The sequence below is a fragment of the Xenopus tropicalis genome, chromosome 7 (genome assembly GCF_000004195.4).
Source record: "Xenopus tropicalis strain Nigerian chromosome 7, UCB_Xtro_10.0, whole genome shotgun sequence".
In the NCBI taxonomy this organism is placed as follows: Eukaryota; Metazoa; Chordata; class Amphibia; order Anura; family Pipidae; genus Xenopus; species Xenopus tropicalis.
The window spans coordinates 1,446,412-1,468,764 of NC_030683.2; the positions used below are offsets into that span (position 1 = coordinate 1,446,412).

Consider the following 22,353-nt stretch of genomic DNA (forward strand, 5'->3'; position numbering starts at 1 on the left):
CCTACTGTCTCCACTCTTGCCCTACTGTCTTCCAACTTGCCTACTGTCTCCATCTTGTCCTCTGTCCATCTTGCCTACTGTCTCCATCTTGCCCTACTGTCTCCATCTCTGCCTACTGTCCCATCTTGCCCTACGTCTCCAATCTTGTCTACTGTCTCCATCTTGCCCTACTGTCTCCATCTTGTCCTACTGTCTCTCCAATCTTGCCTTACTGTCTCCATCTTGCCCTACTGTCTCCATCTTGCCTACCTGTCTCCATCTTGTACTACTGTCTCCATCTGGTCCTACCTGTCTCCATCTTGCCCTACTTGTCTCCATCTTGCCTACTGTCTCCATCTTGTACTTCTGTCTGCCATCTTGCCCTACTGTCTCCATCTTGCCCTACTGTCTCCATCTTGCCCTACTGTCTCCATCCCTTGTCCCCTACTGTCTCCATCTTCCCTACTGTCTCCATCTTGCCTACTGTCTCATCTTGCCCTCACTGTCCCCATCTTGCCTACTGTCTCCATCTTGCCCTCTCACTCGTCCTCCATCTTGCCCTACTGTCCCATCTTGCCCTACTGTCTCCATCTTGCCCCTATCTGTCTCCATCTTGCCCTACTGTCTCCATCTTGTCCTACTGTCCATCTTGCTCCTCTGTTCCATCTTGCCCTATTCTGTCTCCATCTTGCCCTACTCCCATCTTGCCCTACTGTCCCATCTTTGTCCTACTGTCTCCATTCTTGCCCTACTGTCTCCATCTTGCCCTACTGTCTCCATCTTGCCCTACTGTCCCATCTTGCCCTACTGTCTCCATCTTGTCCTACGTTCCCTTGCCTCTTCCATCTTGTCCTACTGTCCCATCTTGCCCTACTGTCTCCATCTTGCCTCTACTGTCTTCCATCTTGTCCTACTGTCTCCATCTGCCGCTACTGTCCTCACTCTTTGCCCTACTGTCTCCATCTTGCCCTACTGTCTCCATCTTGGCCCTACTGTCTCCATCTTGCCCTAGTGTCCCCATCTTGCCTACTGTCTCCATCTTGCCCTACTGCGCATCTTGCCTACTGTCTCCATCTTGTCCTACTGTCCCATCTTGCCCTACTGTCCCATTCTTGTCTACTGTCTCATCTTGCCCTATGTCTCCATCTTGCCCTACCTGTCCCCATCTTGGCTATACTGTCTCTCCATCTTGCCCTACTGTCCCATCTTGCCCTACTGTCTCCATCTTGCCCATACCTGTCTCCATCTTGCCCTACTGTCCCCATCTTGCCCTACTGTCTCCATCTTGTCCTACTGTCCCCATCTTGCCCTACTGTCTCCATTTTGTCCTACTGTCTCCAAAGTGGATTTGGAAGTCTCGGCAGAGAGGTGACTGGATATAAAGAGACAGAGCCGGACTGCTGAGAGTGAAGGTCACACTCGGATACAGAATAGGGAGGAATTTATCAAGCTGCGGCGCATCTGCCTGTAACTGTCACTCAACCCAATCCCTTTATTGGAGCTCGGGGAGTCGGGGGGGGAATATTGATCCGGTAACAATGCGCCATTTATTGGATCGTGCCTGATTCAGTATTGGGGCAAAGCGCCGCGTCGGTGTTAACCCTTTCCCATCAGATCAGCAACTTCATAACGTTCCCCTGTGTGTCGGTACCAGAGAGCCGATCCGTTATCCCTGTGTCTGTAACGAGCCCCAATCTGTTTGTCCTTGGGCGGCAGCCGACTGTTCTGTGTGAGGCCCGAACCCTGACCCTCGGCAGCAGAACTGACAGTTCCTAATATCCTGCGCAGTATGGCGACGTCTGAATCATGGCCTGCTATTGGCTCTCAGTACCAGCGACTTGGATCCGTCTGAATCCTCAGCTTTATTCCCAGAGGCACAAACAGCCCCCCCAGCCCAATAAATAGTGAGTGTCTGTGGCACCTTACAGCCTCCCTGGCATTCCCAGTACCCAGACGGGCCACAAACAGCCCCCCAGCCCAATAACTAGTGGAGTGTCTGTGGCAGCTTACACGCCCCTCCCGGGCATTCCAGTACCAGAGGCACAAACGCCCCCCAGCCCAATAAAATAGTGACTGTCTGTGGGCAACCTTACAGCCCCCCTGGCATTCCCAGTACCCAGAGGCACAAAAAGCCCCCCCCCCCAGCCGCAATAAATATGACTGTCTGTGGCACCTTACAGCCTCCCTGGCATTCCCAGTACCCAGAGGCACAAACAGCCCCCCCAGCCCAATAAATAGGACTGTCTGTGGCACTTCAGCCCCCTGGCAATTTCCCAGTACCCAGAGGCCAAACAGCCCCCCCAGCCCAATAAATAGTGACTGTCCTGTGGCACCTTACAGCCCCCCTGGCATTCCAGTACCCGAGAGGCACAAACAGCCCCCCCCCCCAGCCCAATAAAATAGTGCTGTCTGTGGCACCTTACAGCCCCCCCCCAGCATTCCCAGTACCCAGGGCACCAAACAGCCCCCCCCAGCCCCAATAAATAGTGACCTGTCTGTGGCACCTTACAGCCCCCCCCCAGCATTCCAAGTACCAGAGGCACAACCAGCCCCCCCCCAGCCATAAATAGTGACTGTCTTGTGGCACCTTACAGCCCCCTGGCATTCCCAGTCCCAGAGGCCAAACCAGCCCCCCAGCCCCCCCAGCCCATAAATAGTGAGCTGTCTGTGGTACCATTACAGGCCCTGGGCATTCCCAGTACCCAGAGGCACAAACAGAGCCCCCCCGCAGCCCAATAAAATATGACTGTTGTGGCACCTTTACAGCCCCCCTGGCATTCCCAGACCCAGGAGGCACAAACAGACCCCCAGCCCAATAAATAGTGAGTGTCTGTGGCACCTTAGCGCCCCCCCGGCATTCCCAGTACCAGAGGCACAAACAGCCCCCCAGCCCCATAAATTAGTGACTGTCTGTGGCACCTTACAGCCCCCTGGCATTCCCAGTACCCAGAGGCACAAACCCCCCCCCCCCCAGCCAATAAATATGTGACTATCTGTTTTTTGCACTTACAGCCCCCCTGGCATTTCCAGTCCGAGGCACAAACAGCCCCACCCGCTCAAATAAATAAGTGACTGTCTGTGGCAGCCTTACAGCCCCCCCTGGCATTCCAGTTACCCAAGGCCCAAACAGCCCCAGCCCAATAAATAGTGCTTGTCTGTGGCAAACCTTACAGCCCCCCCCCAGCATTCCCAGTAAACCTCAGAGGGCACAAACAGCCCCCCCGCCCAGCCCAATAAATAGTGACTGCTGTGGCACCTTACAGCCCCCCAGCATATTCCCAGTACCCAGAGGCACAACAGCCCCCCCCCAGCCCAATAAATAGTGACTGTCTGTGGTACCTTCAGCCCCCCTGGCTTCCAGTACCAGAGGCACAAACGCCCCCCCCAGCCCAATAAATAGTGACTTGTCTGTGGCACCTTACAAGCCCCCCTGGCATTCCCAGTACCCCAGAGGCCACAACAGGCCCCCCCAGCCCAATAAATAGTGACTGTCTGTGGCACCTTACAGCCCCCCGGCATTCCAGGTACCAGCAGAGGCACAAAACAGCCCCCCCACCAGCCCCAATAAATATGTGGTACTGTCTGTGGCAACTTACAGCCCCCATGGCATTCCCAGTACCCAGAGGCACAAACAGCCCCCCCAGCCCAATAAATAGTGACTGTGTTTTTTGTATGGAACCCCTGAGATTGGGCCCTGTACCCCTAGCTGTGGCCCTGCCTTTTGTGGGGGGCATCTCTCTCTCGCGGGATGGGGCAGATAGGGGAGACATAAGGGTCAGTCTGTAAGTACCAGGGAAACCCAGACAGATCCATATCATATACGTATGGCCCATCAGAACAGACCCAGGACTATTCGGGTGATGGAGGTTTAGCAATGTTAGGGGTGGGGGCAGGCTGTGGGGGAACAGAGGCAATTAATAAGGGAATGAAATGCTGGGAGTTAAGAGCAGGGGGGTTGGGGGGCAACTGGACTTTATCGGCTCCGGGGCCCCATTGTGGGCAGAGAGAGGGATTATATGGGAGAAGGGAAATTCTACCCTTAAGGGTAACACCTGTGCCCTAATGCCCCCCGTCTGGATTGGTAGAGTGCATTTCTCATGGCTTTGCTATAAATCTGCCACAGCCCCCCCACCTTCCTCTCTCCGGGGGCGCCATGTCCCTGCACCCCAAACTCTCTTCTCCCTGCGCCTCCATATTGTGTTCCTGGACTTTTTCTATTTGATTCTGTCTCATTAATGGGAGTCGTTATGGTCCTGAGGCTTTTTTATCTTAGATCTTTGGCCAAGAACATATGAATGACCACCTATTGGACATCCTTACTAAGTGTTTTGGGGGGTTACATTCCTTGGAGATGCATTTGAACTTTACCCCCCATTCAAGCCCCTTCTGTTGGTATCAGTAAATGCGAGGGCAGATCACGGAGTTACCCCCGGCCCCTACCCCCCCCACCCCCCCACTGGGGGACTCAGGGAGACGCTAGAAGCCATTGTAACGGCTCTTGTGATTGAGCGCAGGGAATGGGGGGGCTCGGGAGCGATGTCTCCGCTGCATTAGGATATTGAATTGTGCAACAATGGAGATTAAACAGGAAATTGAGCGTGATTATTCCGTTCGGAGCGCGTGGGGGGGCCGCGGAGCCTAAAAGGTTTGCGTCGCAGGAAATTCCAAGAAAAGAAACTGCCTTTTATCCGCCGGGGGCTTTTATCTGAGCTCTGCGCCCCGGGGGCTTTCTGTGGGTTTGGGGGTTTAATTCTCTTTCACCTGTGACTCCTGCAGTCATTGCTTTCAGCGTTGGTCGTTAAACATCAGCCCCCCCCAGTAATGACTTTGTGCCGAGACAAAGCCAAGCGCCCCCCCCCCGTGCCGTTCTCTTACACATGAGCCCATTGTACTGCCGGGGGCACTGACCCTTTTTGCATTAAATAAGCATCCGAAACAATTTCATGGCCCAGGAATATAATTAAAGGTAGAGACGCCGGTGTCCCCCCCCCCCCCCCCGGCCCTGGCAGGGAAAGGGTGCTCAGCCAATCAGCCGTGAGGAAGTGAGAAGCAAATGGACCAATGGGTTTGTTAGTTGGTTCTCCGGGCTGGTGCCCCCTGAGTGTTACAAAGAGCTGCAAATAGAACATCTGACCCCCCCGGATTATATTCCTCTTAATTCCCATGATACAGGCCCCCCGAGTCATGGCTGTTACTAGTCGCCTCTGTCATAGAAACGTGGCCCCCACTGTATACTGACACTGTCTGGATGCTGCCATGTCGATTGCACACTCACTATTACTAACAGGTAGTGGCTTGATCTGATTGGCCGCCTCTGTATGTACCCCGATACATCTCATTGCCCCCTCTTTGCTGCTGTACTTGCCCCTACGCTTCTTACACAAGGCTTATGGCTAGTAGGGGGGGCGCTGGGAGTCCTTCCCTGAAACCCTCCCACTTTCCATTCCCTCCCCGTTGGGCCCAGTTCTCTTGTTTAGTAGAAAACAACTTTCCGAGTCGGGTTTTACTGGAACCTTCACTTAGGAACCAAATTTCATTAGTTCTACAAGATGCGGAGCCGGGGGCCGTCGGTAATGAAATGTCACCGCAAATCGATCTTCATTCACAGACAAGTCTCCCGACTCGGGTTTTCTTACTCGGCAGAAAGAGGTTCCGAGCCCAAAACATGGTCGGTGCCAGCTCGTTCCTCATCTAACGAGACGATAATGATTTGCCCTCTGTCTCGGGTGGGGGGGGGGTCTCGGTCCCCTTTGCTGACTCGCTGAGGAACGAGGATTGAGATCGGGTCACAGGGGAACCAGCTCGGCAGTTCTTGCTATAAGTAATGCGTTGTATTGGGTCCTGCGAGTATAGAATTTACAGGTCCAGGTTCGGGTCAGGCCCATTTGTGAGATGCCCCAGTCCTAGGGGGGCAGAACCTCTGAACCTACAGGGAGCAGGAGATGAAAATATGATCCATCACTTGATGCCCCAGATGCACAAACGTTCACCAACCGGGTCCAGCATCTCCTGGTATCATTCCCACCCCCTGGGAACTAAATGCCCCGAGTTCTTCCTAGCTAGAACTTTGGCCGTGTGTCCTTCCTCTTCCTCTGACCTCATCACTGAAGAAGAAGAAGACTCCGCGGCCACAAGAGGCAACATAATAAGTCATAATTTGCTCTTCTCTTTGGGAAGCCACCACCTAGGTCTCCCATTGCCGGATTCTTGATAGAGATGAGCAGATTGGGGTGTTCCGTGGGCTCCCAGAGTTGTTCTGCTGTGAATCCATGGGAACCATGATGGGTTGGACACAATCTGGTCCCCTGATTGGACATTGACATCCATAGTCAGAAGATGCACTACACGTGTCTACCTTGAGCTTCTAGGCAGCCATGTCCTACACTTCCTTCATCCATCTTTGCTTTGGGCGCCCAAGGGACCTGCACTGTCGGTTCCCTACAGATATCGGGGGTAAAGTGTTGAGAGGGGAGAAAAATCCAAATGAAGGTCTGGATCTTAAGCACCAACATTCATCTTAGACATCCAGGTCTATCTCTGGGGTTCTCTGTCTCCTGCTGGGGGCGTATGGGGGGGCTGATAAATTTGAGATACTATGGTCAGTGCATCATTTCTACGTCTGTCCGACTGAATGATATTTAGAGAGACACAATGAGCTGTAAGTGGCATCTTGGGTGTAGGAGGTCTCTCCCCGTCCTGCAGGCAGTGGTGGCACTCTCAGAGCACCAGGCTGGAGCGCTCTCTTCCGGCCGAGTTCCTCTCTCATTCTTCTGCTTGGATTGTGCCAAATGGGAAGGAACTGAGCCAAAGGGAGGCACAAGCAGTCTCTCTCTCTGAATGAAGTGCAACCTCTTATGCCCAGAGCTCACATGACAGGTGGAGCGCACAGGCATGGGCAAGAGATGGGGGCAGTAAGTCAGAGTGTGAGGGAGACCAGGAGAGACCAGGAACCCACTGGGGGGGCAGTTTCTACATAAGCAGGGGCAGGAAATAGGGGTTTTATGACCCTTCGGGGGGATGGGGGTAGAGTTGCCACCTTTGCTTGCCTCTCAATCCAGGCAGGGGGGCAAAGCTGGTGACACCAACGACTTGATGAATGACATTTGTGGGTGAGGCTATGACGCGGTGGCCTGTGATTGGCCAATCAGAAGATTGGACTGCTTTTTTTTCACACTTCTAAAATCCAGGCCATAAAGGTGGGATCTTCTCCCGATATTTCCCCTACGGGTGGGCGATATCAGGCTAATTTGACCGTATTGGGGACTGCCCGCCCTATACCCGATTGTTTGGTGGCATAGGGGCCGCATCGATGAGCCAATGGGGTCCCTGATCCGACGGAAAAATCTGCCCGATTTCAGGCCAGATGTTGGTCGGGGAGCCCCGTCGTTAATGCCCCAAACACGGGCAAATAAGCCCCATCACAGGGGCCAAACACAACTTCCCCCATAGGCTGATATTTACCTCTCAGCTGTGGCTGTGCCGGGGACAGGCGAGGGTTAAAGCCGGGCAGCGGCCGGAGTGGGGGGGGATTCTCCCTACAATGCGAGTTCCCAGATCCATAAGATAAAATGACACGGATCGTCTCTGACAAGAGCCACTTAATAAGCGCGGCAGCGAGTGAGCGTCGGGCGGAACGCGGCGCTTGTGGTCTCGCTCGGTAAAGCCGATTAAGTAGGAACAGCAGCACGGTCTGCGGCCAATCACTTCCCCCACTGATTTGTGGCTCCTATAGACTCGCATTAAAGCCGCCATAAATATCAGCGCGAGAAATACGGAAAGGAAAGCGCCGCCGCGAGCGATTAAATACAAATCAGCCGCGAGAAACGCATTGAGTGACGCCGTGTGGGCTCCGCGGGGTCTTAATTGTGTTCTGTGCGCAGCCTGAGCCCCTCAACCACCCCAACCCAACCACCCCAAACCTACCCCAACCCAACCAACCACACCATCCACCTACCCAACTGCCCCATCCACCCACCCCAAACAAACCTCACCCACCCAAAAACCAACCACCCAACCACACCATCCACCTACCCAACCGCCCCATCCACCCACCCCAAACAAACCTCACCACCAAACCCACCCCAACCCAACACACATCCACCTACCAACCGCCCATCCAACCACCCAAACAACCTCACCACCCAAAATCCAACCCAACACCCAACACACCATCACCTACCAACCCCCCATCCACCCACCCCAAACAAACCTCACCACCCAAAACCCAACCCAACCACCCACCACACCATCCACCTACCCAACCGCCCCATCCACCCACCCCAAACAAACCTCACCCACCCAAAACCCCAACCCAACCACCCAACCACACCATCCACCTACCCAACCGCCCCATCCACCCACCCCAACCAAACCTCACCCACCCAAAATCCAACCCAACCACCCACCCAACCACACCTACCAACGCCCATCACCCCAACCACCCAAACAAACCTCACCCACCCAAAACCCACCCCAACACCACCCAAAACCCACCCCAACCACCCAACCCAACCACACCTACCCAACCGCTCCATCCACCCACCCAACCCACCCCAAACAAACCCCACCCACCCCAACCCACCCAAGCCAACCACCCTCCCAATGTACCCCACCCACCCCCTAAACCCAACCCAACTAACATACAATAAATACATGGATACAATAAAACAAATACTTTCTATTTCCTGGACTTTTGCGCTGCGGAACCATATGGACGCTATTGGTTATAATGTTTAGTAAATTAGGGCTAGTGACTTGGGATGAATATTGGGGTGTATGTAGGGGATACAGGGAGGGGCGCTCATTCTCCATTACACTATGCGCTGGGGGCCCAGCTGGTACCGGAGCTTCCGATCCATACCCAGAGGTCTGGGCCCATAAATCAGAGAGGGAGCCGCTTGTGTCTCACAGAACAGATGATAAATGGCTGCTGGGAGTTGGGTTTCGGGGTCCGTGTCAGATTTATTGACTTTGTACAGAAGGAGATGGATCAGTCGGGGGATCATTATTGTTATTAGTGCCGCATATATCAGCCCGGCCCACGCGTCTTCTGACTGAACCAGAACCTTCACCCTCCCGGTTACATTGGGTCCCGGGGGAAATGAAAGTTGCAGAAAACCAAGCGGTGACCTGTGATCTGTACTTATTGCTATCCGCCTGCAGCTGTCTGGGCTTAAAGTTATAGTTCAACAACACCGCTCCGTACAAATTCTTTATTAAATCCGATCCTCATATGGAGCAGATGAACTGAGTGCTGTACTGCGCCACCTCTGGCCCAATGACACGGCGCCACCTCTGGCCAAATGACACAGCGCCACCTCTGGCCCAATGACACGGCGCCACCTCTGGCCCAATGACACAGCGCCCGGCCAAACACGGCCCCCTCTGGCCCAATGGACACGCGCCACCTCTGGCCCAATGACACGCGGCCCACCTCTGGCCCAATGAACCACGGCGCACCTATGGCCCAATGACACGGCGCCACCTTGGCCAATGACACAGCGCCACTCTGGCCCAATGACACGGCGCCAACCTTCTGGCCCAAATGACACGGCGCCACCTCTGGCCATAACACGGCGCACCTCTGGGCCGCAATGACAACAGCGCACCTCGGCCCAATAACACGGCGCCACTCTGGCCCAATGACACTGCGCCACCTCTGCCGCAATGACACAGCGACCCTCTGGCCCAATGACACGGGCACCACCTCTGGCCCAATGACACGGCGGCCCAATGACAATGACACAGCGCCACCTCTCAATGCCATGGCCCAATGACACGGCGCCACCTCTGGCCAAATGGACACAGCGCCACCTCTGGCCCATGACCACAGCGCCACCTCTGGCCAATGACACGGCGCACCTCTGGCCCAATGACACGGCGCCACCTCTGGCCCAATACACGGCGCCACCTCTGGCCCAATGACACGGCGCCACCTCTGGCCAATGACACGCCCACGCTCTGGCCCAATAACCCACTGGCCAATGACACGGCCCACCTCTGGCCCAATGACACAGCGCCACCTCTGGCCCAATGACACGGCGCCACCTCTGGCCCAATGACACAGCGCCACCTCTGGCCCAATGACACGGCGCCACCTCTGGCCCAATGACACAGCGCCACCTCTGGCCCAATGACACGGCGCCACCTCTGGCCCAATGACACAGCGCCACCTCTGGCCCAATGACACGGCGCCACCTCTGGCCCAAATGACACCAGCGCCACCTCTGGCCCAATGACACTGGCGCCACCTCTGGCCAATGACACAGCGCCACCTCTGGCCCAATGACACGGCGCCACCTCTGGCCCAATGACACAGCGCCACCTCTGGCCCAATGACACGGCGCCACCTCTGGCCCAATGACACAGCGCCACCTCTGGCCCAATGACACAGCGCCACCTCTGGCCCAATGACACAGCGCCACCTCTGGCCCAATGACACGGCGCCACCTCTGGCCAATGACACAGCGCCACTCTGGCCCAATGACACGGCGCCACTCTGGCCCAATGACACAGCGCCACCTCTGGCCCATGACACAGCGCCACCTCTGGCCCAATGACACGGCGCCACCTCTGGCCCAATGACACGGCGCCACCTCTGACAAATACCATAAAGAATAACTGTGCTCTCCAATGTACTAACACTTTCTCTTGATTAGCAAACTACAATTCCCATAATTCTCAGTCAGGACAGCCATGGTTAAGATATCCCAGATTTAGAGAACTGTGAACTATACAGTGGGGTACAGTATTGGGTTTGGGGGGCTTGCTAATCTCATTCCTGCTCTTGTACAGATAATGCTACTAACAGACCCCGAGATAGAGAGCAGCCTGATGATCAGCTCAGATGAAGGGGCCACCTACCAGAAATACCGGCTGAATTTCTACATTCAGAGCCTCCTCTTCCACCCCAGGCAGGAAGACTGGATTCTGGCCTACAGCCAAGATCAGAAGGTGAGTTTATTGGCCGTAAGATGTCACGTGATATGGATTGGTCTGGAGACGTAGGGCAAGATGGAGACAGTAGGGGAAGATGGGGACAGTAGGGCAAGATGGGGACAGTAGGACAATATGGAGACAGTAGGGCAAGATGGGGACAGTAGGGCAAGATGGAGACAGTAGGGCAAGATGGAGACAGTAGGGCAAGATGGAGACAGTAGGACAAGATGGAGACAGTAGGGCAAGATGGAGTCAGTAGGCAAGATGAGACAGTAGGGCAAGATGGGGAACAGTAGGGCAAGATGGAGACAGTAGGGCAAGATGGAGAAGTAGGCAAGATGGGAGTAGGGCAAGATGGGGACAGTAGGCAAGATGGGGACAGTAGGGCAAGATGGAGACAGTAGGGCAAGATGGAGACAGTAGGGCAAGATGGAGACAGTAGGACGATGAGACAGTAGGCAAGATGAGAAGTAGGCAAGATGGAGAAAGTAGGGGCAAGATGGAGACAGTAGGGCAAGATGGACAGTAGGCAAGATGGAGACCAGTAGGACAAGATGGAGACAGTAGGGCAAGATGGAGACAGTAGGAAAATGGGGACCAGTAGGAAAAGATGGGGACAGTAGGGCAAGATGGGGACAGTAGGGCAAGATGGAGACAGTAGGACAAGATGGGGACAGTAGGGCAAGATGGAGACAGTAGGACAAGATGGGGACAGTAGGAAAAGATGGGGACAGTAGGGCAAGATGGGGACAGTAGGGCAAGATGGGGACAGTAGGGCAAGATGTTAATAGTGGGGTAAGAGTGGGGTATGATGATGATACTGGGACAAGCTGACTGGGTGGCAGATCGGACTGTTTCTGGGGGTCGGTACCAATAGACCCAGTAGGGTTCCGGCAGGAATAAGACCTTGTGCTATTTATTATATTTCTTTTCCAGCTCTTCAGCTCATCGGAGTTTGGGCGGCGTTGGCTCCTCCTCAGCGAGGCCGTGGCGCCCAATCGATTTTATTGGTAAATATTTATTTTCTTTGATTTTTTATTGGTAAATGTCCAAAAAGCAGCGGCGCCACCGAAACGGGGCCACCCATTAACCTGTCGGCTGCTCGGGACTGCGATGGGTTCAGCAAGTAAGGGGTTAAATGTCAGGCCAATGAAACCTTTGAAATGAAGATAATGAGCTGCGTTCATGGGGGGGGGGGAGACAATGAGAAGGTGTAGGTGGTGCCTGATGGGTAATCGGGGTGCAGGGGGCGGTTGCTAAGAGAAATTAGCAGTTTCGGGACTAATTGAAACCCAAGGTTTTTATTTTTTACTCTCTGACTATAGAGAATCGTTAGTTTAAAGCCGGGAAAGCGCAGGTTGTATTGTTACCGCCGGCAACACCGCGCCTCCCACTGCGCCGGGTTTGGAACAAAGCCCCCCCCACGCGCCGCCAAATAAAAAATGTCATTATGAAAATATTGTAGAGAAATGAAAGGGAAATAGAAATGAATCCGCCTCCCATTCTCTTTAATTGGGCCGCGGTGAAATCGGAGCCGCGTTAACCCTCACCGCGCTGCAAGGCCTTGTGGGAAATGATAAGCGGATTCGCACTATAGGGCAATTCTCCCTCATTGCTGGCTGCAGGGTTGGCATAACAACCACCCGAGGGATAATGACCCCGCGCCAACCCGGCGGAGAGGAGATTTAGCCACCAGCAAAGGAAGGGGTTCTTCATTATAAGGACCTTATAAGCTTCCCCCCGATGAGGGTTAAGTTTCCCTTTGCTCTTGCAGGAACTTTTGCAGGATCTGGTGCCATGTCGCAGGGAAGATGTTCCGTGGGCAAGATGGAGACAGTAGGACAAGATGGAGACAGTAGGACAAGATGGAGACAGTAGGGCAAGATGGAGACAGTAGGACAAGATGGAGACAGTAGGACAAGATTGAGACAGTAGGACAAGATGGAGACAGTAGGGCAAGATGGAGACAGTAGGACAAGATTGAGACAGTAGGGCAAGATGGAGACAGTAGGACAAGATGAGACAGTAGGACAAGATGGAGACAGTAGGACAAGATTGAGACAGTAGGACAAGATGGAGACAGTAGGGCAAGATGGAGACAGTAGGACAAGATTGAGACAGTAGGACAAGATGGAGACAGTAGGGCAAGATGGAGACAGTAGGGCAAGATGGAGAGAGTAGGACAAGATGGAGACAGTAGGGCAAGATGGAGACATTAGGGCAAGATGAATACAGTAGGGCAAGATGAAGACAGTAGGGCAAGATTGAGACAGTAGGGCAAGATGGGGACAGTAGGGCAAGATGGGGACAGTAGGACAAGATGGAGACAGTAGGGCAAGATGGAGACATTAGGGCAAGATGAATACAATAGGGCAAGATTAAGACAGTAGGGCAAGATGGAGACAGTAGGGCAAGATGGGGACAGTAGGACAAGATGGGGACAGTAGGAAAATGGGCAGTAGGCAAGATGGGGACAGTAGGGCAAGATGGAGACAGTAGGGCAAGATGGAGACAGTAGGACAAGATGGAGACAGTAGGGCAAGATGGGACAGTAGGACAAGATGGGGACAGTAGGACAAGATGGGGGACAGTAGGGCAAGATGGGGACAGTAGGGCAAGATGGAGACAGTAGGGCAAGATGGGGACAGTAGGGCAAGATGGAGACAGTAGGGCAAGATGGGGACAGTAGGGCAAGATGGAGACAGTAGGGCAAGATAGAGACAGTAGGACAAGATGGAGACAGTAGGACAAGATGGAGACAGTAGAGCAAGATGAAGAAAGTAGGGCAAGATGGGGACAGTAGGACAAGATGGAGACAGTAGGGCAAGATGGGGACAGTAGGGCAAGATGAAGAAAGTAGGGCAAGATGGGGACAGTAGAGCAAGATGAAGAAGTAGGGCAAGATGGAGACAGTAAGAGCAAGATGAAGAAAGTAGGGCAAGATGGGGACAGTAGGACAACGATGGAGACAGTAGGACAAGATGGAGACAAGCACAGAGGGCAAGATGAGAGACAGTATAGGAAAGAATGGAGACAGTAGGGCAAGATGGCAAGTAAGGACAAGATGAACAGTAGGGCAAGATTTGGAACAGTGGGCCAAGATGGGCACAGTAGGGCAAGATGGGGACAGTAGGACAAGATGGAGAACAGTAGGGCAGATGGAGACAGTAAGGACAAAGGAGACAGTAAGGGCAAGATGGGAACAGTAGGGCAAGATAGGGACAGTAGGACAAGATGGAGACAGTAAACAAGATGGAGACAGTAGGGCAAGATGGAGACAGTAGGGCAAGATGGGGACAGTAGGACAGATGGAGACAGTAAGGGCAAAGATGGAGAACAGTAGGACAAGATGGAGAGTAGGGCAAGATGGAGACAGTGGACAAGATGGAGACAGTCGGGAAAGATGGGCAGTACGGACAAGATTGGGACAGTGGGCAAGATGGAGACAGTAAGGGCAAGATGGGGACAGTAGGACAAGATGGAGACAGTAGGGCAGATGGAGACAGTAGGGCAGATGGGGACAGTAGGATAGATGGAGACAGTAGGAAAGATGGAGACAGTAGGACAAGATGGAGACAGTAGGGCAAGATGGGGACAGTAGGACAAGATGGAGACAGTAGGGCAAGATGGGGACAGTAGGACAAGATGGAGACAGTAGGGCAAGATGGAGACAGTAGACAAGCATGGAACAGTAGGGCAAGATGGGAACAGTAAAGGACAAGATGGAGACCAGTAGGGCGAATGGAGACAGTAGCGGCAAGATGGGCACAGTAGGGGCAAGATGGGCGACAGTAGGACAAATTGGAGACAGTAAGGAGCAGATGGGACGAGTAGGACAGATGGAGACAGTAGGCAAGATGAGACAAGTAGGGCAAGATAGGACAGTACGGACAAGATCGGAGACAGTAGGGCAAGATGGAGCAGTAAGGGCAAGATGAGACAGTAGGGCAGATGGGGACAGTAGGACAAGATGGAGACAAGTAGGGCAAGATGGAACAGTAGGGCAAGATGGGGACAGTAAGGACAAGATGGAGACAGTAGGGCAAATGGAGACGTAGGGCAAGATGGGGACAGTAGGAACAAGATGGAGACCAGAGGCAAGATTGGAGACAGTTAGGGCAAGATGGGGACAGTAGGGAACAAGTGGAGACAGTAAGGGCTAGATGGAGACACGTAGGCGCAAGATGGGCGTGTAGTAATCCGTATGATTAAAAGACTTGGTACGACACGCCTCAAAAGGACAAGATGGAGCCGTAAAGGTGCAAGATGTGAGGAGCGTAGGGCCAGATGGGGGAACAGTAGGGCCTAACTGTCGTCCCCAGTGCAAGTATGTGAGACAGCCAGGACAAATGGAGACAGTTAAGGCGCAAGATGGAGACAGTAGGGACCGGTAACAAAGATGGACACTCATCGTAGCGATCTTGGCCCACCAGACTTAAGAGCGTGCATGTAGGTCCGCAAGATGAAGAGTCCATATTGTCCTACTAACAATATGATTCAATACGTCATTAAGTGCTAACTTGGGGCTGATAGGCGCAGCATGACATAAGGTCGCCAGGGTACTCTGATCCTTATGCGGCATAATGTTCTGTGGACTTTTTCACCCTCAAATTGTGTCCAAAAGAAATCATACCCAGGGTTTCCTGAGTCAAGCCTTGTCAGTCTATATTTAGTCACTACTGGGATTACACCTCGGGCCCCTTCTGGATTGTTGAACCCTCTTAAAGGAACTTCCTGTGTTTCTTTTCCATGTTGACTTGATGCGCTCAGTGGCACACTAATGCTCTTGATCTTCAATCAGTTCATTGCCTGAAGCCCCCAAAAGACCGACTCTCCTGGTGCGGTGCGGCGCAGCCGTATTTTCATCACTGTGTTGCCCCACTATGCCCTTGTCTCCATTGCCGTCAGCCTGATCAAAATACCACACTTTTTGGCGCAAGACGCACCTCTGCATTGAGGTGCCCATCATTCATTTTGACTAGCAATTGAATCACCCACTCAGATGTGCGCGACATTAGGCCACTGGTCTTGCCACCCTGGGTATCTGGAGTATTCTTGTCCATCTGGGTCCTGATCTTGCCTACGGGCCATACCCATTAGCTTTACATACCTAGCTGTGAGCGGTACCTTCGCACTTCTCTTCATCTACTATTCCAATCTGAGACGTCCTATCCTTGCTTCACCACTGATTATCAACGTCCTATATAATTTCAATAACAGAGTTTTTACTCGAGCAATTAGGCCATACATAAATACATAAATGGGGCTATCCAGTACGTAGGAGGCGTGAACTGTCTCCACTTAGGTTCTGCGTGCTAACTCGTTTTCATAATGAAGATCATGGTTCACCACTTACCCCTCAGCGACTGTCCTTCCTATCACATTGACCACGATAAATCACCGGGACGTTTCGTCGGCAATAATTCCGAATGCCGCTAAATACACGAGCCGCCGAGGTTTTTGCCGGGATGACTAAATTCCTCTGGATGGTGGAATTACTGTACGTCTCTCAATTGAATTACGGAGATCATTATCTTCGGGGCTCTCAGCGCAACGTGACGTTTTACTTTTGTGTGACCAAGATACATGGGGGGGGAACTCAATTCGCTTTTCGTCCGTATGGCGTCTCGCTTAAGAAAGAATGTCTCTCGTATTCCACACGGAATTTCTATTGGGTAGTTAAGATTGCGTCAACTGAGAGATGGGGAAAGGATCTTTGGCTACAGGCTCACGTTAGGTTTGCTCCTCAGTGGGAGTTTCAGCATAAAGTCGCTCACATATAATCAATTGGAGAGCCCCCTTGGCTCAAAAACTGTGTAGCAAAATGGAGTCGCAAACAAGATCGAATTCTCTCCTGCGAGGGTCATGGGTCAATTTGATATCGCTTTGGCCCCGCCTGTCTCCCACATTCTCTGTCTCTCTTAGGACACTCCGGTGTTGCTCCCCACTCTTGCTCACTCACCTCCGTTGGTGCAGCTCTCATAGTTGCCTACTACATAGACGACGTGGAGTAAGCCATGCCGACTTGGCTCGCTCCCTTGTCAGTTCCTCCGGTAAGCAGCAGCCTATTCATGTGGGCCCACCTAAGAATGGATGTACAGTAGCCGCATACTTGAATGCATAATTGAGACAGTACTGTACCATATGCTATGCCGATAGACGCTCTGAGTGCGCACAATCGTGATGCACATGATAGGCACATATGCTTGCAAATGCACAGTGACACACTAAGATGGAGATCAGATGCTCCATGCTTCAGATTGGAGACAGTAGCTGAGTCAAGATGGAGACGAGTAGTACAGAATCGGAGACACGTAGGATCGCAAAGATGGTAGGACATTAGGGCAAGATGAATCAACATGTAGGGCAAGATGATAGCACATGTAGGAACCGCAAAGATTGAAGACAGTTAACGGCGTCCAGATGGACAGGTCAGTAGGGGGCAAGAATGGGGACTATACACTGGTCTCACAGATTGGCAAAGACAGTAAGGGCAAGACTTAATGCAGAGATTTAGGGTTTGCGGCAAGATTGAACTACAGTAAGGTAGGCAGGGATCGATGAAGACAGTAGGGCAAGATGAGACAGTAAGGGCAAGATGGGGACAGTAGGACAATGATGCGCGCATGACATTGTGAAGGAACACTGATGGGGACAGTAAGGGCATCATGCCATGGGGACAGTAGGGCAAAGATGGAGATCAGTAGCGCAAGATGGAGACAGTAGTGATATGAGACTCGGAGACAGTAGGTAGCATAAGATGGGGATTCCAGCATCAGGACTAGATGGGCGACAGTTGGGAGGACATTCCTAAGATGGGGACAGTAAGGGCAAGATGGGACAGGTAGGGGTCCACCCAATGGATAACCATGTAGCACGCCTGCAATGATGAGGTACAGTAGGTCGTACACAGTATTGGGGACAGTGGTGCCGACCTAGAGGTTCTACCATCTTGGGAGACCAGTAGGGCTAAACTGATGTGGCGACAGCTAGGGCAGATAGTGAGACCTATGTAGGGTGCAAGATACGTAGTACCCGTTCGGAACACAGATGGAGAAGTAAGGACAAGGAATCGGAGACAGTAGAGCAAAGATGAATCGAAAGTATGGCGCCTAACTAGCTCCAATCTTTTGGTGGGCTACTGTACGTACGCACAATGGTCTGGTATGACCAGTAGGCGCAAGACTGGGGACCAAGTAGGGCTAACGACGAAGAAAATGCTTATGCGCAAGATGGGAGCTAGTAAGAGCAGTAACACGGTAAGTACAAGATGGAGAGCGGTCAATGCTTGCCAAGATGGGCTAGACAGTAGGACAGAGATGGAGCACGATGTACCGAGTCATAGATGGAGACAGTAGGGCATTCTTGTCCTAAGTCCGGGAAATAGGAGTGGTAGTAGAGGGGACAGTAGGACAAGAAATGGTGACAGTAGGGCAAGATGGAGACAGTAAGGGCAAGATGGGACAGTAGGACAAAGCATGTCGCGCCAGACTAGCCTGTACGGGCAAGCATGGAGTACAGTAGGACAACAGATAGAAAGACTAGTAGGGCAGTGATGCCGATGCGACCTAGTAGCTGTCGACAATGATCCAGTCGCTACAAGTAGTGGCCATACTGTGCATACATTCTGTCGCTATCTGGGTGGGGACAGTCCATCATGGTATGCCACTACTGTGGCCGCAGTCAGCCCTACTAGTGTCCATCTTGCCCTACTGTCTCCATCTTTTCCTATCTAGTGCCCGCATCTTGCAGTCCTACTGTTTGGAGAACATACGTAAGGATTCATAGAATGGAGACAGTAGTTGCGCACACGATCTGGTCCCTATGCGACATTGTAGGAACAAGATGGAGACAGCTAGGGCAAGATGGAGACAGTCATGGCCATCTTGGCGATAGGCTACAGTAGCGCTGAAGCCTGCGCGGAAAGTAGGACTATAAATGGAGCACAGCTCAGTGGCAAGATGGAGACAGTAGCGATCAGATCGGACGATCAGTAGGGCAAGATGGAGACAGTAGGGCAAGATAGGGACAGTAGGAAAGATGGAGACAGTAGGGCTAAGGCTAGTCTGTGAGTACAGCTCATAAGGGAAGAATGGAGACAGTAGGGCAAGATAGGGTCAGGTCGCGACAAGCATTGCGGAGCTAGGCCGCAATCATTTCAACACGTATGGAGAAGATGCGATGAACGAGTGGGCAAGAATGGATGGAGGAGTCAGTGACAGATCGCGCACACTCGTTGCAGCTAGCTTCTTCACTTCTGCACTAGATGGGGACAGTCATGGTCCGAACCAAGATGGAGATCAGATACGGCAAGATGGAGACAGTAGGGCAAGATAGGGACAGTAGGATACAAGATGGAGACAGTAGGGCAAGATGGAGACAGTAGGGCAGACTGCGGGCAGTAAGGAAATAAGATGGAGACAGTAGGACAAGATGGAGACAGTAGGACAAGATGGAGACAGAGGGTCAAGATGGAGACAGTAGGACAAGATGGAGACAGTAGGGCAAGATGGGAACAGTAGGGCAAGATGGAGACAGTAGGGCAAGATGGAGACAGTAGGGCAAGTTGGAGACAGTAGGGCAAGATGGAGGCAGTAGGGCAAGATGGAGGCAGTAGGGCAAGATGAAGAGTATACAACAAGATAATGTCATTAAGGCAACTTGGGGCCTGTAGGGCAGCATGAAAAGGCCCAGGTCTTGCAGGGAAGATGTTCTGTGGACTTTTTCACCCTCAAATTGTGTCCAAAAGAAATCATACCCCAGGGTTTCCTGGAGCCAGCCTTCAGCTAATTATTGGGGATACGGGGCCCCTCTGGGATGTTGAACCCTCTTAAATGGAATCTTCTTTGTTATTTTTCCATGTTGATTGATCGTAGTGAATATGCTTTATTAGTCATGGGCCCCCAAAAGACTCGACTCTCCTGGGTGGCTGCGGGGTAGGTTTCATCACTGTTGTTGCCCCACTTGCCCTTGTTCATCCGTCAGTGATTTACCACCAACTCTTGGGCAAAGAGACTTGATTGGTGGCGCCATCTTCATTTTTGAAGCAATTGAATCACCCACAGATGTAGGACATTGGCCACTGGTTGCACCCTGGGTAGCTGGAGTATTCCACCCCTATCCCTGGTCCTGTTGCCTAGGGCAACCATATTTAATCCCTAGGGAGTCGGTAACCTCATTTTTTCTATAGGAGACGTTTCTCTTCAGACTGAATCAAGTCCCTTATTTCAATAAAATCCCGTTTTTATCGCAATTAGCATAAAATAATAAAGTATCTACAGAGCGAGGAGCGAGTTCCGCGGCTTCTCGTTATATGAAGACATTTACATTTACCCTCAGGATCTCTTTATACATCACAGTAATCACCGGGGACGTTCGTCGCAATAATTCCGAATGCGCAGAATACACAGCCGCCGAGGTATTTGCCGATGATAAATCTCTGGTGGTGAATATGACCTCTAATTGAATTACGGAGACATTATCTCGGGGCTCTCAGCGCAACGTGACGGTTACTTTGTGACAAGATAATGGGGGGGGACATATTCGCTTTCGCCCGTAGGTTGGTAAGAAGATGTCTCCATTCCACTGGTATTTATGGGTTATTAGATACCGTCAAGGAGATGGGAAAGGATTTGGCCTAAGTCAGTTAGGTTCCTTCCAGTGGGAGTTCTAGATAAACATCTGCAAGATAAGCAAGAAAGCCCCTTGGCCAAACTGTGTAGCAAAATGGAGTCCAAACAAGATGAATCCTCCTGCAATGGGACCTTGATATGTTAGGTCTCAGGTTTAGGACACTGGTGCCCCCTCACTCCCTGGGAGCTCCAAGCCCAATAGACGAGGAGAAGCCATGGAACTGTCTGTGGGCTGTTGCCCCATATCATAGGAAGGTCGGCACAGAGTGGGCCAGTGGCCTACAGAAGATCCTGCGTGCCTTCTTCTAAGCTTTTGCAAATACATGGTTGGCCAACGCAGGTCCAACGGGATGAATGAAAGAATATAGGGGAAATAAGAAGGTTCTAGATTACTCAATGGGTACGATGGTTGCTCAAGCTTTGGCTTCAGAAGTCTGGATTTTATTTCCTTGCTGCGATTAGATCACATGGCCGAGAGCAACTATTGGGGGCTGCCCCATCGTATGGTCTAGGGGACACATTGCTGCTATATATAAAGTCCTCAGTGGGATATAGTTGTGTGAATTCTCAGTGTAGATGGATCTGGATTTGGTTGCCAAGGCTACAGGAAGAGCCTTCAGTGACTATGAGAGGGGTGATTGTTGGGGGGCATTTGGCACGGGATATTGTGATAAAGATATTTAACTTCCTATCAGTGTTGCTAAATGGCAGGTTGGCATGGAAACCAAGGCTGGACTGGGCTTCAAAATAGGCCCTGGCATTTCCAGTACAGGCCCAAGCGCCCCCTCCTTACTGAGTAAGACCCCCCACAACTGTAGGATGTCCCTTGGCTCTAAAAAGAAGGGTCTCATAGGGGTCTTGTCAGCCCCATAGTTGTACCCGTCTCTCCTTCTGATCTAAATGTTCTACTACTATTAGGGTTTATATATTGGGGTTATTAGGGTTTATATATTGGGGTTATTAGGGTTTATATATTGGGGTTATTAGGGTTTATATATTGGGGTTATTAGGGTTTATATATTGGGGTTATTAGGGTTTATATATTGGGGTTATTAGGGTTTATATATTGGGGTTATTAGGGTTTATATATTAGGGTTATTAGGGTTTATATATTGGGGTTATTAGGGTTTATATATTGGGGTTATTAGGGTTTATATATTGGGTTATAGGTTTAGTATATTAGGGTTTATAGATTGGGGTTATTAGGGTTTATATATTGGGGTTATTAGGGTTTATATATTGGGGTTATTAGGGTTTATAGATTGGGGTTATTAGGTTTATATATGGGTTTATAGATGGGGGTTATTAGGGTTTATATATTGGGTTATTAGGGTTTAGGGGTTATTAGGGTTTATAGATTGGGGGGATGGGGATTAGGGTTTATAGATTTGGGGTTATTAGGGTTTATAGATTGGGGGTATTAGGGTTTATATTTATTGGATTAGGGGTTATTAGGGTTTATATATTAGGGTTTATATATTGGGGGTTATTAGGGTTTATAGATTGGGTTATTAGGGTTTATATATTAGGGTTTATAGATTGGGGTTATTAGGGTTTATTATATTGGGTTATATTAGATTGGTTATTAGGGTTTATAGATTGGGGTTATTAGTGTTATTATATTGTATTGGGTTATTATTAGGGTTTATATATTGGGAGGTATATTAGGGTTATAGGGTTTATATATGGGGTTATTAGGTTATAGGGTTTATTAGGGGTTATATTAGATTGGGTTATTAGGTTATATAGATTGGGGTTATTAGGTTTATAGATTGGTTATTATATTTTATTAGGGTTTATATAT

The 22,353-nt window shown here is 51.3% G+C and overlaps 1 protein-coding gene across 1 annotated transcript in view; it reads left to right on the forward strand.

Moving 5' to 3' along the window:
* The window catches only part of sorcs1 (sortilin related VPS10 domain containing receptor 1), a 197,556-nt gene that overhangs the window by 106,873 nt on the left and 68,330 nt on the right, over positions 1-22,353 (forward strand). Inside the window, 2 exon segments of the mRNA XM_031905713.1 lie at positions 10,774-10,932; positions 11,854-11,927. Of these exon segments, the coding sequence (XP_031761573.1) occupies positions 10,774-10,932; positions 11,854-11,927 (233 nt within the window).